The 17,465-nt window shown below is 36.2% G+C and overlaps 2 protein-coding genes across 2 annotated transcripts; one reads left to right on the plus strand and one right to left on the minus strand.

The window, feature by feature from the left end:
* Positions 1-2,655: 2,655 nt before the first annotated feature.
* LOC135678459 (uncharacterized) lies at positions 2,656-9,490 on the minus strand. The gene is made up of 7 exons (XM_065191306.1): positions 9,132-9,490; positions 7,725-7,789; positions 5,716-5,759; positions 4,471-5,528; positions 3,496-3,585; positions 3,367-3,428; positions 2,656-3,109 (listed from the first exon to the last, which is right to left on the minus strand). Exons 1-7 carry the CDS (start codon positions 9,441-9,443, stop codon positions 2,995-2,997), a joined length of 1,746 nt encoding a protein of 581 aa, XP_065047378.1. The 5' UTR covers positions 9,444-9,490; the 3' UTR covers positions 2,656-2,994.
* Positions 9,491-10,340: 850 nt separating this feature from the next.
* On the plus strand, positions 10,341-14,239 carry LOC135586436 (glucan endo-1,3-beta-glucosidase 13-like). Its single transcript, XM_065193869.1, has 4 exons — positions 10,341-10,606; positions 12,972-13,310; positions 13,400-13,430; positions 13,623-14,239. Exons 1-4 carry the CDS (start codon positions 10,549-10,551, stop codon positions 13,711-13,713), a joined length of 519 nt encoding a protein of 172 aa, XP_065049941.1. The 5' UTR covers positions 10,341-10,548; the 3' UTR covers positions 13,714-14,239.
* The last annotated feature ends 3,226 nt before the right edge of the window (positions 14,240-17,465 follow it).

Below are 17,465 nucleotides of genomic sequence, written 5' to 3' on the forward strand. Positions count from 1 at the left end.
TATATATATATATATATATATATATATATATATTTGAATTGAATTCCATACTAGGAATCGGTGAATGTACGACCACCCAATGATGATGATGCCACTTTGGGGACAGCTAACTAAAATATGGGCCAATGCAAAAGCACCCAATACTTGTGTTATATTTTGTCCATTATATGCAGTACCTTTGTATAACATTAAGTTTATATATTGACACAGGCTCATAGTAAAAAATACATGGCTCTATTTCTAATGTCAATATGATAAAAAATCATTTGGTCAACATGCGGCTCATAAGTTTACGAGAAATTATTCACTTTAGAGGTAAAAGAGACCTGACAGACTTATGAGTCATTGGTTCCTATACTTCTTGAGACTAAATGATCTTATCATATATATATATACAGGTTATATTCCTCATCTAATATTATAATATTTTTTTCAAAAAAAAAAAAGGATACAATTTGTATTGTATTTTGCTAACATCATGTCGATTTTGTTTTTTTTAGTGCTGCTAATTTATCCAAAAGCATAAATGCTCATGATTTATTAATCCGTATTCGAAGAATTCGAGAATATCCTCATCATACTTTACCAAAGTTTTTAACAGAATGGTCGTTGGAATTGATACACTCGATAAATTTGGATCCATATTTTTAAGGTTTTATATGCTACGTATATGCTTATTAACCTATTTGTTTGGATCCATTTTAATAGAGTTCAAATTGCACAGCTCAATTACTAATGAGTTAAAATAAATATATATATTAAATAATATGCATGAGGTTCATATGTGTACTCCAATATGAGAGAATCAACAATGTACTAACCAACACAAATATATCAACAGAGACAGCTCAATTAATTATTCATGACTTTATAGTGATGTTTTTGTATTTTTTCTATATGAGAGAGTCAGAATTTTCTTTTTTAATTATAGTAGTCTAATTGTTTGTCCAATTTATAATTATTGAAAAATTATGAGATGGTAGGTTTAGTGATTGATAGAAAAAAAAATTAATAACTAGAAAGAAAATTATTGATCTCTTTAAATAGACTTACAAGAAGAAGTTTAGAAACACCAACCTATATCTAAAAGATAAGATAAAATAGTTTAAATGACTAACCCATCCATCTTAAAACTCCTAAGATAACAATAAATCTAATCATTATTTATAAAATCTATTAGCTTATCCCAACATTTTTTTCCTTTTAAACTTAAATTTCTTTGATATTCCATTTAGAATACTTATTCAAATTGGATTCTCGATGTTTTGATATACTAACAAAACATTTCAAATTTAAAATATTTTAGAAGATAAGGAAACTAGAGTTTCCACCTAGAGAATCCAATTTGGACAAGTATTCTAAATTGACTCACATGATTTCACTATAGATCTACTTCTCTTTGCCCCCGTGGATCATTGATATTTCTTTTTAGTGGATTCCCAAATCTACTTGTAACTGCCCTTACAAATAATTCTTTCCAAGATAATTCTTTACCTTTAGATCTTTCAATATATATATATATTCTTAAACTTTACCATTTGTGTTTCAATTAATATCAACCCTAATGCAAGTTTAGATACTCTAGATTCTACAATCTATCAATACTCTTTCGACCGTAGAAAGTTCTCCATCAGCAAACTCCAATGATCATAATGACTATTAAATCAGAGGGATAGTAGGTTGCACAAAATTCTAAAAAATCATTAGTAAATAATACAACAACACAAAATATAAATGAAAAAAAAACTATGGTTTTAATCTACTTTCCAGCTCACTTTTGTAGATTTTAACCTTTTTGATCAAATCTTTAAATCTTTGACTTTTTATGGATCTTTGACCTTCTAGACCTATAGTTTTTGGGATCTCTCGCCTTTTAGATCTCTAGATCTACGGTCTTTTAGGGATATATAGTTTTTTACTCTAGGACATTGCTAATTAGAAAGAGAAGAACAATAGAGGAAAACACCGAAACATATTTTATTGATCTCTTTAAATATATTTACAAGTAGTTTAAAAGAGCCCACTTATATCTAAAAGAGAAAGATGAAATAATTTAAATAACTAACCCATCCATCTCAAAATCCTAAGATAATGATGCTCCATGATTTTTTTTAGATTAAATGGTAATATAAATTTGTTGGATCATTGTTTTTCTTTTTTGTTATTCATGCATCAAAATGAAAATATAGGATGATGCATGTGATAAAGGTTTTCATGTGTTGATTGCTCCTTCCTTTACCTTAATCTTGATTTAGATTAGCAGAATATTTATATGGTATGATGATTGATAGCTATACCTCATTTTACAGTTTCTGAAGTTGTCACTCATTTTGTCCACCAGGCTTGGCTATGTCTACAGGCAGTTCCTATCACCATCCTTTCAAACAACCAGTTGATTCACGGATTGCATTTGCTCAGAGATTATGCTGTGATCAACATTTATGCTGTGTTGTCTCCCAACCAAAGATGATTATTAGGATGATCAACATTCAAAATGTAACTTTAATTGAATTTGGAACAAGTTCAAGCACCTGATTCCAAAACACACTGGATGAGACCTGATTCGAGAATGAATTGATTGAAATTTGCAGATATCATAAGCTAAGCCACTTTGATTTGTGCCCAACAAAAGACAGTAGTGTTTTTTCCCTGATATGATCAACACATTGTGGAAAGCTTTGATCAACAAAAGTTTACAACACCTCAATGTCATAAGCTCAAAAGTCAAAATCGCATAAACCCAAAACAAAATTCCAAAATTGATTAACACGAGTTTCCAAAAAATCAGACTCAAATTAAGACATTGGATTTAGGCTGCCCCTGCAAGCATTACCTGCACACGTTGGTCCCATAAATGGTTTCTTCTGAATCATAGTTGCTGTAGCGTCCGCGAATCGAACTCATAAAACTTGTATTTAAGCATGACCTGATAAAGTGAGAGATCCAAATATAAGTGGGTTATATGGACCTGGATCCATTGCAGCCACTAATCAATCACTCATCATCATCATCATCCGAATAAGAGAACTTTATTGAATGTGATTGCAGATCGATCTGTCCACCTCTGTAGCTTCCACGTTTTTTCTTGGTTTTTTCATGCCTAAAGTCCCTGCAACACCATATAAGAAATGAAACATGACATATGTATGTTAAGACATACAGTTCTAGTAGTAAAATCCTTTGAATATTAAATAAACTAGCAGATTTCCATATTTAAATTAAACATGGTTCATCCCCAACTGACGGCTAACAATATGTGAACAATCAGAGTATCAACCGTGAAGTGCTTTCCCTGCTTTATAAATATTTGGAAATTTGCAATATACACAGGACCGATAATTCACAGTAAGCAATAATTATCTTTACCTTCCTCTCACTTGACCAAGAACTTCTTGTGCCTTGGCACCATACCCCGTATCAGCACCATGCTGCAAAGTCGAAATGTAAGAAAATAAAATTTTACGGGATGTAAAAGAAACAAAATTACTTAATTACCTTAGCCCAGTATGAATTATCCTTGAGCTTTTCATCTGCAAATTTAATCTCCTCTATCTTCACCCTTTGAAAAGCATTCACACTTTTTGGCTGCACCGAGAATAAAAAATTTCAATAATTCTAAAAAAAATTGATTGAGAATATCTGCATTCAACTACTACAGGCATAAAAAGAACAGAAAAATGAGATCAGAGCAGGCTGAGTCAAAAGATACTTTCAGTCATTCTATCACTAATAATTACAGGTATAGGAATGCCTATAGCAGGTCAGAAGGAAAATGAACAGTAATCACAACATAGATCTGGGTTAGGAAAAGATTGCTTTCAGGCAAAAGACTTTGCTACCAGATCAGCCAGGATTAACATCATAATGACTTAGCATGTGAACTAAAAATTTTAGTACTGTACCAATTAAAGGCCTTTATGATGCAAAAAAAAGATAAAAGGAGTTTAGAAACACCACACTGATATTCCAGGTCATCTTTTTGATGTTCGGACAAAAGTTATGTCCTTTAGAGAAAAAAAAGAGGACAGATTATCTATTAGTAAAAAGAATAAACCTATCTAACTTCAACTTCTCATAAAATAAAAAGACAAGCAAAGGGAGGAGAAAATTAAGAAAGGGAAGTAGCCCTAACAGCATGTGGCATAGTTATGCAGGTGTGTCCATGATCAATCCACTATAAACAGATAAGCAGAAGCATAATATTCGTAAGATGGTTTTAGTTACCTATTACACCTGATCAAAAGTATTTTCTGCAATCATAGAAATTGAAGACTTCATAAGGTCAAAATGTAACATAAGATTTGAAGTAACTACTTTAACCTGGATCAATAGAAAAAGAGGTTCTACCTTTCTATCCGATATGAGATATTATCTCAGGACAGAGAGAAGATACAGCATAATTTTAAATTTACATATCAACTGACACAAACTTACTTCTGGAGCAAAAAAAGAACCAAAAGATATGGATACCTCTGCTGAATGGTTTTCTTTTTTTCTGTTGCTTCCAATGCTTCCATTTCCTACCACTTCATCCTTTAATTTACTTGCACTATTGTTTTCATTAGCCTGTGTCGAAAGCTCGAGTTGCTTGCCAGCATTCCTATTACTATCCTTACTTTCTTCCATCTTCCTCTTTTTAGTAGTAACTGGGGTATCACCATCTAAAGCAGATTTGTCAAACTTCACAAGATTCTCTGTTTCCTCAATATTTTCAGCACCTTCAGATTTGACCTTTGAATCCTTGTCTGCAGTCTCATTATCAGTTATCCCACTCATGGGCAATACTTTTCCCTTTTTGGAAGGTTTCTTTGCAACTTTAACATTCATGCCTTCAGATTTAGGAAGACTTTCAGCTCCAAAATCTGATGTTTCGACATCTTGATTGATATTACATTCTTTAATTTGGTCACCAGATTTTTCTTCTGCTGCCTGATTAGAGTGCACAGTGGACACAACATCAGAAGTTAATTTCTGTTTCTTCTTCTTGACTTTGTGTTGAGAATCATTATGAACCAAGAGATTCTCAGAGGCAGGACCACTGTGACCTTCGGTGTCTTCCAATTTCTTGTCCTTGAATCTTTTGTCACATATATTCTCAGATGCTTCTACTTCTACCTTTTTTAGTTTTTTCTCTTTTTTCTTTTCACTTTTATGTTTTACATTTGCAAAGTCACTAGGTTCAGCAATCTCATCATGAGTTTCAGGCATACTCTTGAGTTTCTTTTTCTCTTTGTCATTTTTATGGGGATCTGGTGACTGATTTGCAGGATCAATGCTCTCAGCTTTCTCTCGACTGACTTCCAAATGTTTATTTTCACATCCTTCAGTGGATGGGTCATGAACCAATTTCTTTGTCTTTTTCTTCTCCTTAGTTTCGGCATGCAAGTCCTCGTCCATTTTTAACTTCTCACTTTCTGTTCCATCATTAATTTGATCAGTTCTCTTTCTTTTCTTCTTGTGAATGTTCTCAGTGGTGCAGTTCATATTCTTGCCTTCTATTACTCCAGGAACGCTGACTTTTTGTAGATCTGCAAATCATATAAATTGATGTTTTATCCAAATTGTAGAAAGTTAGGATAGCATGCTAAATTGTACCATGCTCAAAAAGTACACCTGAGCCTCTAAAAACAATAGATGTTTTATCAGAATTGTCCTAATGCATGCATAGGATACAAAACTAAGCAGAAAGAAAAGACAATGAAGAACATAGTGCACCTTGATCTCTCGGCCAATCAATGCTAGCTTCTCCATGACCATTACTGCAAGTGGAAAAGTGCCTCGTAGATGATGAGAATGTAAAAGCATAAGGATACAATATAAAAGAAAGATCAGACAGATCATAATTGGGTTTCCAGATTAAATAAATAAATATCTGATATGATAGTACTGCAGAGTGACAATCAAGAAAACCACGTAACGTTTCCCTTTTTTGGGCTAAGCACTCAGAATTAACACCAAAATAACACACATGAAGGAAGACACCGAACACCCAGAGTTAACACCATAAAAACACACATGAAGAAAGACACGGCACACCAAAAGACTTCAGGCAAAAGGAACATCCTAGCATATAAAATGCTGTTGTGTGCAATCCTTAAGTTCAATCTCACTCACAAATGATTGTTATTTATGTAGGAAGAAGCAAGATACGATAAGAGATTCACAGTCTGTAGCTCTGGACTTGCACTATTTAAGCTCTTGCTGTCAAATGATGATTATCCTCAGCCAATAGCAACACAAGAAAAAAACAACTGGTTTTCATGCTACTTTATGTAAGAATCCATCACCAATATCCTTCCTTCAGCCAACAACCAATATAATATTAACTTCCATCCATAGTTCTCACTAAACCATGGCTCTAAGATAATGCTAAGACGTCTCATATTTAGTGAATTTCAACACTACACAGTGTTTAAATTGTTGTCCTGATCGACAATTCCCAATTTGGGCAAAATATACTAGTGACCATCCTCTACCAAGCGAAACCTTTGTGCACAGGGGAAAACTCATCTGTTCCAGAGTTTTGCTCAAATAAAACCTATTCTGAGCACGTCACAACTGTTTTACCAAAACAGGACAAAACCTGACCCACATTTGAAAGTCAAAACCCTGCCTGTTCTTTTTGCATGAACTGATTCTCATGTTATTCTTGTCAAACATGGGAACATGTGAAATGCTAAGAGAAGAAGAGGCGGTGGACATTAAGACAGAGAATTTTTGTTTTAAGATAGAATTTTTGTTTTTCTTGTCTTTATGATTGTTGCTGATCAGACTACCACTTGGTCATACAATGTTGGCATTTAATATGACAATCCTTGCCTTAATGTATTATCTAACACATTATCTAGAACTTCAAATACTTTACTCTGACGGATCAATGTCCCTACCAACCATATACAGAAACACATAAAACCTAAAAACTATTACTAAAAATATAAAAACATAGAAATAAAAATCATAAATTGGTATATAACACTCTTATCTGTAACCTAAACTTCAACTAAAGTCATACCCAAGAAGCAAAGAAGCAAGCAATCATACCATGCTGTCTTGCAATTACACTCAACTTGAACTCAACTCCAAATCATACCCAAAGTTGAGTCTTGCCATTAGATCCAACTTGAACTCTTAAATGACTAAATCCTAAATTCAAAACGGCATTTAACTCTAGATGAGTCACCCTTGTGATATTGTTGTTAAATCTTAACTCTTAAGATTCTATGCTCTATTGGTCCCATGCTTCACCCTTTTGAACCCATTAGCCATTTGAATAAATCTCATGTCATGAATATGATTTATCTTAAACTGTTTTATCTTTCACATGCATCCTCCAGTCAACACACAGCATTATTATTACTTATGATCAACTAGGGTGCTTAGTATAGCATCTAGAATATCTAATAAATCTACATAAATTGTAAGATGAACAATATCCAATAAAATCTATAGAAAAATGGTGCCACTTATAGGCAAACAGCTAGGGACTTTAACTAGCTATTCGATCACCAAATAAATCCAACAAGCCAATGTCAACAGCTTTTCAACTGATTGCATAAACATTGCCCTCAGTCCATCACTCAAGCTTCTTTGTCATCATGCATCATTATCTCTAGAAAAGGATATCATCTACTTTGATTTAGCACCCTTCTCACGGGCTCTCCATTTATGTCCACTATATCTTTTATTGAACATGGCCACAGGACTAAAGTAAAAAAATTGCATACCTTGAATCCAAGAACTTGCAAAATAGATCCTCCAAGTTTACAGAAGATGATTTCCAACAACCCATCTATAAAAAATTCATACCATAACATGAGTCAGAAAATTGCAGACATGATATGGGAAAACAAACCAAAAGAAGTAAAATATGTGCTCACTTAAGTTTTCAGGTCAGACAACAATATATACAGAAGAATTCTTCGTTGAGTGGAACAGGAGTATTTTCAAAAGAAACACAAAATATGCATGTATACTTACACTTAGTTATCTAAAAACCGCTGACAGTTTTTTTATTACAGACTTAGGCAGTACCATATAAGAGTACCTGCTTGAGGCTCCAGTACAAAATTATGTTGCTTGTAAAATGCTGAAATCAGTGTTCACCAATAAATTCTCACTAAAAAAGTATGACTCAATGCCAACCTAGGTTGACAATAAGAAACCTTAGCAATGACCAAAATGCTCACCCTCATCAATATACTCCCACTAGGCTACCATTGTTCTCCAACCGATATCCTAAAATTATTAGATGGATATTTCTACTGTGTTAAATATGACTTTTCTGTAAATCCATTGAGCACATGAAAGTTGAAAACATAACTCTTAAAGTAAAACAAACCAAAACATGCTCAAATATATGGCAGAATAATTCCTCTTGAGAGGACCAAAAGGCTCTCAATAAACAAAATGGACAGTGACAAGAAAATCCCTTCCCGTAGTCAAAATCTTAATGCTCTGCATCCTTTTACCCATCTACTTAATTCTTCATAATCCTCCAAGCTCATAGCATTTTTAAGCAACCAGAAAAAGAATATATTCATATCACTCTAATCGTCTCAGTATACAAAAGCTGTGACATGGGAACGTGATTCTAATTTTATATTCATCCACCAAATATCAAAAGTATCCTTAAACTGTACCTTAAAAAAATCTAATGGATTATAGAATAACATATTTTAAGTGATTAAAAAATGATCTTCAGAATCTGCATCCTCAATCTCCTAATTTTTCATTCCTTTTCAGATCGAGAAATGGGAGGACAAGAAGGACCTTCGATTGTGACTGAACTGTTAAGTTTCAACATTTTTAAGGAAAAGGTACATGTTTCCACCATGCCATTGTAGTTTTGCAACGAATAACTGATCTAAGTACTATCACACTCAACAAGATACCACTGTATTACATACAAAAACAGATTAACAGAAAAGATTCGTCAATCAGGTGCAAGAAACGGTAATCTGATGTAAGTTTTATCAACCAATAAAAACAAAGATATCGATCGAGTAAGAAGCCTAAACACCCAACAGAGAAGAACGACCAAAGTCAAATTTTCATGCTATCGACATGTAAAACAGCCAATTAAATGACGATCTTTTGGTGATAACGAAAGAGGACAAACGACTTCCAAGCACCTCGAGCCGGGTTTCGGACTGGAAGACAGAGAGAGTCCTGGAGAAGCCACTGCCGTCGAGGAAGGCCGCGATCGATCTGAGAAGGACATCTCTCCCGAGCCCGTTACGCGACGCTTCCCCGACCTCGGTCCCATCCAAGTGGAGGGTTTCCGAGGATCGCTTCTTCCTCTCCTTCTTCTCCTTCCGTCTCGCCTTGCTATCCTCCACAGCGGCGACGGCACTGTTGGCTGCGAGCATGATTTGGCGAGGGACGAAAGGAATTGATGAAGCCGACGGGTTCGCTCGTTTATTCGGGAGCGACGAACAGAGCATAGCAGACGTGTTCTCTAGGGTTTATGAGGACGTGCTGAGATGAGGGAGAAGTCCTTCAAACGCTCGGCCCGGATCGACCGTTCCTTTTGCGGTAGATCGGAAGCTTCTAGAACGAGCAGAATCGGTTGAGATGGTGCGGATTTCTATCGGGCTAATGGATCTAAATCCGATAAGCTTATGGGTCGAGGGCCCATATTTCTCGTTTTGGGTTGGGCATCGAGCCCAAGCACCGCCACCACGTGTCGGTCCGAGATCCATGACCAATGAGGTTAACGGATCCAAAATAAGGATCCGCATAAGGAATAATTGACCTTTGGAATTATATTATTTTTGTGCCCTCACGAACAAAACATGAAATGTATTTAGAAAATTAAAAGTATAATAGTAAAGCAATCTAAAATGTATCGTATATCATTATATTGTACTTATCCAGTCCAACATTAGGTTCTTATCTTACTCCGCAAGAAAGAAGAACCCTTGACGTTGCACCGGCCATTTCCTCGGTCTTGCAGGCTTCACCTTTCCTTGATAGATTCCATCTCATCAGCTCACGAGGAAAAGAAAGAGGGAACGAAGAGAATACTTCGGCTTTCTTTGTCCGTAAGCCATCATGCACACTTCATTCAAGTAGCTCCTACAGACACAACCAAGAGACAAGGATCTGCCAAAGTGAAGGCCACAAGGAACTCCTCACATAGATATATCCATAAGATTACATGTTGAGACGGAACCACATTGATGGTATATGTCCTACAGCTGCGAAGACTGTTGGGATTGCGTAAGCTAAGGTATGTACTGCCAGTGTCAGGACAAAAGATTCTGAAGGTTTGAAGTGATGAAGTACCTGCGTGGCTTTGGAGTTACATACGCTTACATGAATAAATGTTTGACAGCTACAAGTCACTGCGAACTGAGCATTGTACCATTTCCTCTCTCTGCTTGACCAACAAATGAACACCATCAGCACGACAAAAGTCTTTTATATGAAGAGCTGCAACTTTTGAGGGCGGTTCATTATAGTCTCCGCTTTTGTCTCCAAGGCACTGTGTCTCAGTGTGTGTGCAAGAGAGAGTGAGAGAGGGAAACAGAGCTGGTTGCATCGGCCATGAGGAGTGGAGAATGGATCCTCGTTTATGGGTTTTTGATGTTGGACTGCTACATGGGTAACCCTTCCCCATCTCCCACATACTTCTTTTCCAGTTCAGATTGTGGCATTTTTCAGTTTTTCCTGCACTGCCGTTTGATCACAGATTTTGATATGGGAACCAGAAGTTTGAAATGCATCATATTAGGAGGTAAAGTTAATCTATTAGTTTGTAGGTTTCTCTATCATAGATAACAGGGTAGAACAAAAATGTTTCTTGAAGAAGATAATGTTAAACCAACATGAAAGCCTTCCATAAATAAAATCAGCACAAAAACATGTAGTAAAAACCTTCTTTCTACATTTCTTCTTATTGTAAGCTTTGCATTACTATTTTCCTTTGTTTTTCTTCATTTTTTCCTCGTTTTGGCATTAGTAATTTGCTATGCGTTCATGATTTTCTTACAAAGCAAATATTATTTTTGATGTTTGATCATCATTCTAGGATATGTGTTGTTCGTTTCAAGCATCGAGTGTTTTTCCTCTATTATTTTTCTTAATTCTCTATTTAATGCAGTGGAGGAACCCCTAAGACCAACAGTGACATCCACCATCTTGCTAATGTGTGATGTTGTCTGGGTGCCACTTCCTTCTGTAACTTTCTCCCATTTGTAGGTGTTTGTGTTTACTTGGAACTTTATAGAGGGTATATGGTTGATGTTCTTCTTCAACTGAAGAAATCTTTATTGGTTTTTTGTGATGAGAGGACTAAATACTGTATAACTGAAGCTCGAATTCACTACAAATTCTCTTGATTTCTCAATATAACGACAGAGTTCAGATGTGAAGGCCTTGACCATTGTCAGAGACATTATAAGCCCACAATAATTACAGCTGCTTGTTTGGTTATGCTTTCCGAGTTGTCACTTGCTCGCTGCCTGGAACAGGAACAGAGTGCTATTTACTATTGTCCATGTTTGGCACTTTTGAGTTCATTCATGGCACTCGGAATATGACAAATCAAACTTAGGCATGGTCACGTTTTGGAGTTAATTCATGACACTCATGAGTTCAACACTTCATTTGTTATTTTGAGAATTATGTTTCGATTGTCAACTAAGACCTGAAGTAGATAGGCTTGAAAACATGTGTTATCTGAAGCACCAACTTCCATGGTATCTACATAACTATTTAACTGAATTCTACAAAACTTCAATGTGAATTAGGAAAGTAATGGAGTTTAAGATCTATAACCAGGAAAAAAAGTTATGTAGACGTAAAACTTGCCAATCGAAACAACTGATAGCATCGGATAATAAACTATTTTCTGGAGTGGATCCAAAATTTTATTGCTCAAATTTGGATTTACATATCAAGGGAAGACCACTTGAACAACTCTGCCTTTGAGGATTCCAATTTGCCATACACAAAAATGGTTAATAGTTTTGGATAAAAAATCTGGTCTGTTGATGTTTGTCATATTTAAGTCTGATTATTCATGGAAAATTCTTAGATAAGACTACAGAAAAGAGACAAGAGCATGTGATGTTTGCACTATGAGCAACTGATACAGGAAGGCAAATAATCTTGGCATGCCAGTCAAACTGTAGACTTTATTATTCACATGATGATAATAGCCATGCACCAGCAATCTAAGAACTAAAAGAGTCTGGATTGTGATGTTTTAGTTATTTAAAAATAGGGATCATCAAGGTTCCAAGTAATTTTTTTGCTAGGCGAAGATCACAACAGTAACATCTTATCTTCCTTCATATACAGTAATTTGTGGAGAATTCTTGTTTTGTCTTACAATTTTTTTACTTCTTCTGGTTACTGATCACCAGAGCAGAACCCTCCAATTGCTAGTGTCTGGTGAAAGTATTGTTTTGCCCTTTCTCTTTGATTGCAGGATCTTTGAGCCAAACATCAAAGATTTGGGATAAAGCATCTCTTTTCCCTTTTTAAGATCTGATGTTCCTCTTTAGCAGAGCTGCGTGACTGTCCTAATAATGCTTGCTCAAAGCTTTAAACTCCTACTGTTCACAATCTTGATCTTATTGTTTGTGCACTTCATCCTGTTCATAAGACATTTACAGCCAAATCTGGGAGTTCAGATAAAGCCAATCTTTGATGGCATTAATTTTTTAGGTCCGATGCCATTAGGATCAATAATAAAGCCAACCAAACTAATTAGTTTTATGTTAATTCTCTTTTGGTTCTTTTACTCACTAGGCAGGAAAGAAGTTTGTTTCTTTGAAATATAATATTAGAGTGTAAGCATTTCATGAGGTATAATCCTTTGTAATCAGAATTATGTTAACACAATTTCCTGATTCATGCAATTATGGACATCATGTTGCTTTATGATCTATGTGCCATTTAGTTTCCTTCTCTTGTTCTCCGACATCTGGCCTTCAACCTTTCTGATTCCATGGAATGATCAGTTGTTGCACTGGGGGTAATACTCCAGCAGAAGGCTGAATCCACCATCCCAATTCCGACATTCTCTCCTCCCGAAGGTAACACAACGTTCGTCGAGGGCACTACATGGTGTGTTGCCCGCCCGGGGGTTTCTCAGTTTGACCTCCAGAATGCGCTTGATTGGGCATGTGGACTTGGTGCTGCTGACTGCTCACTTGTGCAGCCTGGTGCCGCCTGCTACGACCCAGACACACTTCTCGGTCATGCCTCCTATGCATTCAACAGTTATTACCAGCAGAACGGAAACTCCGATATCGCATGCTACTTTGGTGGAACTGCAATCATCACCAACAGAGATCCAAGTAAAACTCCTCAATCTCAAGTTCTCAAAGTTTTTCTATTCCAACAAACAGTCCAAGTAACAGACTGCTACATTTGCTTGTCATGACAGGTTACGGTTCCTGCAAGTATCTCAGTTCAGGGTGAGTGCTCTTACATTGTTTGAACATTTCCATTGTCACGTCATTAGAGATATAACCAAAGCCTTGATCATGATAAAATTGTATGCTAGGCAAATTTTTTATGCTCATCATTGATTACCTCCACATATTTTATCATCATACTTGTTACTGAACCCTGCAGTGGTACTTAGCAGGCTTCCCTCATGAATGCAGGCCAATTTCTGCTTCATCTCTGTGCCAGAGGATCTCCACCTTGAAGATTTTGGGAATCTTAGTCCTTTTATGTTTAAACACTAGTTTATGATGCACCATTATAGGGTAATCAAGGTCCGCGTCCTCTCTAATTGTAGCTGATTCCCTAGTGTTTTTTGGCTATTTGGTCATGTTTAAACCTTCGGATGAAGTCAGTAAGTCTATTAGGTAGTCCAGTTTGGTTAAACGAATCTTCCGTGATGATGAGCTTACTCGATGGATGATGCAGTGGTAACTTGTTTGTGTTGGTTATAGGTTTGTATCATGCGTATAAAGTCAAATATAGTCTGATTCATACCCAGAATGAGATATGAGATGTTGAGGCAAACATAAAACGGCAGGTCAATGCATTAGGTTCCTTCCACTCTGATCCAAGGTTTGAGAGAAATTATATGCCCAGACATAGCCTCAGGTGCAAGCAGGTTGCTTCTTCTATTTAAACTCATGGCAATGCTTGTTTCATTGGAGCAGTTTCACTAGGTTTCTCTTTCAAATGTTCCGAGAATTTATGTTATGTTAAATTTGCCGAGTCAGCAACATTCTTCTGGGAGAATGGAGCATGGATGCATCTTAGTGCAAGAATTCTGTGAAAATGGAATTCAAAGAAGCTCACAGCATGAGTTTGTCCATATGAACTTAATCAATCATAGACATTTTGGATTATCAGAGTTTGCTATACTGATTGAGGCTTTTCATTCTGAAATCAAATAAGCTAAACCTGTGACTAAACTCCATAGAAATTCAGTATCTTACATTTTGCAATAGTTTGTATCTTATAATGCAGTTAATATTCTTCAACAGAAATACAAATCATAACAATGATAATGCCATCTTGATTTCTTCTGTGTTAGCAGATGGATGATCAGAAATCTAGGAGTTTTTGTAGTTCACAGTCCAGAGGGAAATATAGTCAACTAAATATTTTTAGTATTTGTTTTCAGATTGGATCTTCTTTTGGCAACAAAATAAGGTGAACTCTCCACCTGGATGTAAGTTAATAAGGCACTGAACCAAACAATTTTCTCCAACCCTGAAATATTCTCTCAGATCAAAAACAAAACTCTCTTTAGAATTAAAAAAAAGGGAGAAACAAGCTGCTCTTGCATTTGCATAGTTTTCAGAATTCCCTGTAACAAAAGTCACTATACATTTTGATGATTCAAGCATTATAGTTAGCATCTGGTGAACATGAACATGCTATGCTGTGTTCCCTAAGCCAAGTACTCCAGATGAAGCTTCTTGGACTCCCAAAGTAAACAACCACACATGGGGATCAAAATCTTCTATTCTTTTGAGAACCAACAGACATATAACTCTCTCTATGCTCTTACAGTGTGAGATGGTTTCATGAGTCTAAAAAAGGATGCTAAATATACTGTTCATGACACCTGGTTTTAAGCTAATCAGTCCAAAGCAGAACCTGAACGTCAAAAAGTTTCTTCTGCAGAGCACACTACCTTCAGACATGGATGTCCACAAACTGAGTGTTTTGGCCATTGATGCACCACTTTTCTGATCAGGTGTGCTGATCTATCTTCTCCATCTCTTCTATCCCAACATCTTTTGCATCACAAAGTATGAATGACAGGTATGATGATGTATGCTGAGCTCCTCTTCTCCATATCTTTTGCTTCACACAGAATGGCTGACAGGTTGAGCGTCCACATACTATCTTGGAAAGCTCAGGTGAGTTTTTTTATGATGTTGTCACCAAGTTGCTCCAAATGACACAGTCTTGGCCTTGCATGTGAAAGCCTACTTTTGCTCCGCTAATCGAATGAACCACATCAAAGCTTTCATGCTTTGGTATATCCATTATAGAGAAGCCAACCCTGGTTAATGCTTGCTGTGGAGTTAGGATGTGTATTGGGTGGAATGAAAAGGACATGGTTTGGTTTTGTACATGGAAGTCAACATCCTGCTCTGATAGATGAGGAGTTGGTCCAACTGATGCCAGAGATTCCAGTGAGCCAAGGAAAGTAGGAAGTGGATGATTACATTTCACACTGAAGCCAGAGATTTTTAGCAGTTTAGCAGGTGAAGGAAGAAGGGTGTAATCATCCACTTCCTACTTTCCTTGAAATCAATGTGATCATATTTTGACCTAAACTTACATGAATTCAAGGCCTCCTTGATAACTATGAAAAATCATCAAAGAATAGTAGAATATAAAGCTTCCCACTCACTTTCAACTGACACTACTTGTAAAAGAATTAGAACAGACTCATGTAGGAGTTGGGAAGATGTGCCAACCATACTACTTTGACCTTAAAGAAATCCAAAGCCTCCAAGATAACTCCATTCAGAAGTGTCTCATACATCTTAGTCAAAACAATATAATACCAATCAAAACCAGAATAATTGGGAACTGAGGACCTTAATCCTTACCCTCTGTTCCATAGACTGAAAATGAACAGGAAACTTGATTTTCTATAGTTCTTATTTTTAATAATAAATTGAATGTAGAAGCATTTCAAAATGCTAAGAGCTCCATTTATGCGCTATTCACATTTGCTTAGCTACTTGCCAAAGTAGCACTTGCTTTGGAAATTAGCGTTGATGGCGTTGGCTTTAAAGTATAAGATTCTTTCCAACTCATAGATGCAAGTTGGTAGATTGGCTCCACAACGCCTTGTTGTTGTTTAGCCAAAGAATTGACCTATAAAAGCCATGGTTGACTTGATCTGAACTACAAAACCTCCACATTCTCCTAATTATAAGAAAATTGAAGACAAACAAGAGAACAAGGCAAAGTAAAAGAGCAATCCATTTTCTTCTTCCTATCTTCCAATAATAACTCGTTAAAATGCAATGCACTAAAGAATTCCCCCAGTCGATTAATGATCCTATCTTTGTGTTGATGCATCGGAGAGAAGCGTCCACATGTTGGGAACAGTCAATTTGTCTCCTGCCTCATGATTCCTGATGTCCATTAAAATAATGTCATTTAGAATGGACGATGAAACCCAATTCTCATGTTCCCTGCAAGTAAAATCTCAAGACTTGTGATGCCTTGTTGAATGGAAGTCAACGGAATCTTCTCTGGTCAACAATATACAGCTACCTCCATGGCCAAGGATGGCAACCTTGTCTCTGTGTGCCACTAACTATGGTGGGGCTGCCCTACTTGAACCCACCCTTTCTTTCATGTCACAGGATCTCAATTTCTTTAGAGGATCCATCTGATTTAGTTCATTTTTCTTTTTAGCTTTATTTGATCGAAAACATTTTTCATATCTAATATGCTTTAAGTTTGAAGGTAGAGTCTTTGCCTTTACAAAATTAATATAATAATATTATAAAAAAGATTATTATAATAATAAGATCGATATGTAGACTTTTATCTTCGTTATCACTATTACGATTGTTGGATCCAACAAGCAAGATATTCAATATCGTATCATACCGATATTTCGATGTTGGCTTGGTATGATCCGATACCGATATACTGAACGGTACATCAAGGTTTATCAAACGATTTTCTTTTATCATAATACTGTAACATGATTTGTCCGATAACGAACGATCCGTATACCGATACGTGTGCTTTGACAGCCGATTGGACGACAATTGTGTGAACCAACGAGACATTGCATATGGCGTTATCGTCAACATTAGTCCAATCAAACGCTGCATTTATCCTCGTTAACCATCCAAATACGACCAACAAAATGTATGTTATTGAATGCCAGCTTTAACGAGGTGTGGCAGAGAAACGTTGACCATAAATGTGGTACCATTCCTGTGATGTGATGACGACTGTGGGCCCACCGCAATTGCAAATGGCTTTGACTCTGAATTCAA

Source organism: Musa acuminata, chromosome BXJ1-7 (assembly GCF_036884655.1).
Source record: "Musa acuminata AAA Group cultivar baxijiao chromosome BXJ1-7, Cavendish_Baxijiao_AAA, whole genome shotgun sequence".
Taxonomy (NCBI): domain Eukaryota; kingdom Viridiplantae; phylum Streptophyta; class Magnoliopsida; order Zingiberales; family Musaceae; genus Musa; species Musa acuminata.

What these genes read in the sequence shown, in the direction of transcription:
- LOC135586436 (XM_065193869.1), top strand. Translation starts at nt 10,549, where the DNA reads ATGAGGAGTGGAGAATGGATCCTCGTTTATGGGTTTTTGATGTTGGAC. An exon ending in CATCACCAACAGAGATCCAA is followed by an intron (nt 13,311 to 13,399) that starts GTAAAACTCCTC and finishes TTGTCATGACAG; the next exon opens with GTTACGGTTCCTGCAAGTAT. An exon ending in TGCAAGTATCTCAGTTCAGG is followed by an intron (nt 13,431 to 13,622) that starts GTGAGTGCTCTT and finishes TCATGAATGCAG; the next exon opens with GCCAATTTCTGCTTCATCTC.
- LOC135678459 (XM_065191306.1), bottom strand. Translation starts at nt 9,443, where the DNA reads ATGCTCTGTTCGTCGCTCCCGAATAAACGAGCGAACCCGTCGGCTTCA. An exon ending in TGCAAGTTCTTGGATTCAAG is followed by an intron (nt 5,760 to 7,724) that starts GTATGCAATTTT and finishes TTCCACTTGCAG; the next exon opens with TAATGGTCATGGAGAAGCTA. An exon ending in ATAATTCATACTGGGCTAAG is followed by an intron (nt 3,429 to 3,495) that starts GTAATTAAGTAA and finishes TCGACTTTGCAG; the next exon opens with CATGGTGCTGATACGGGGTA.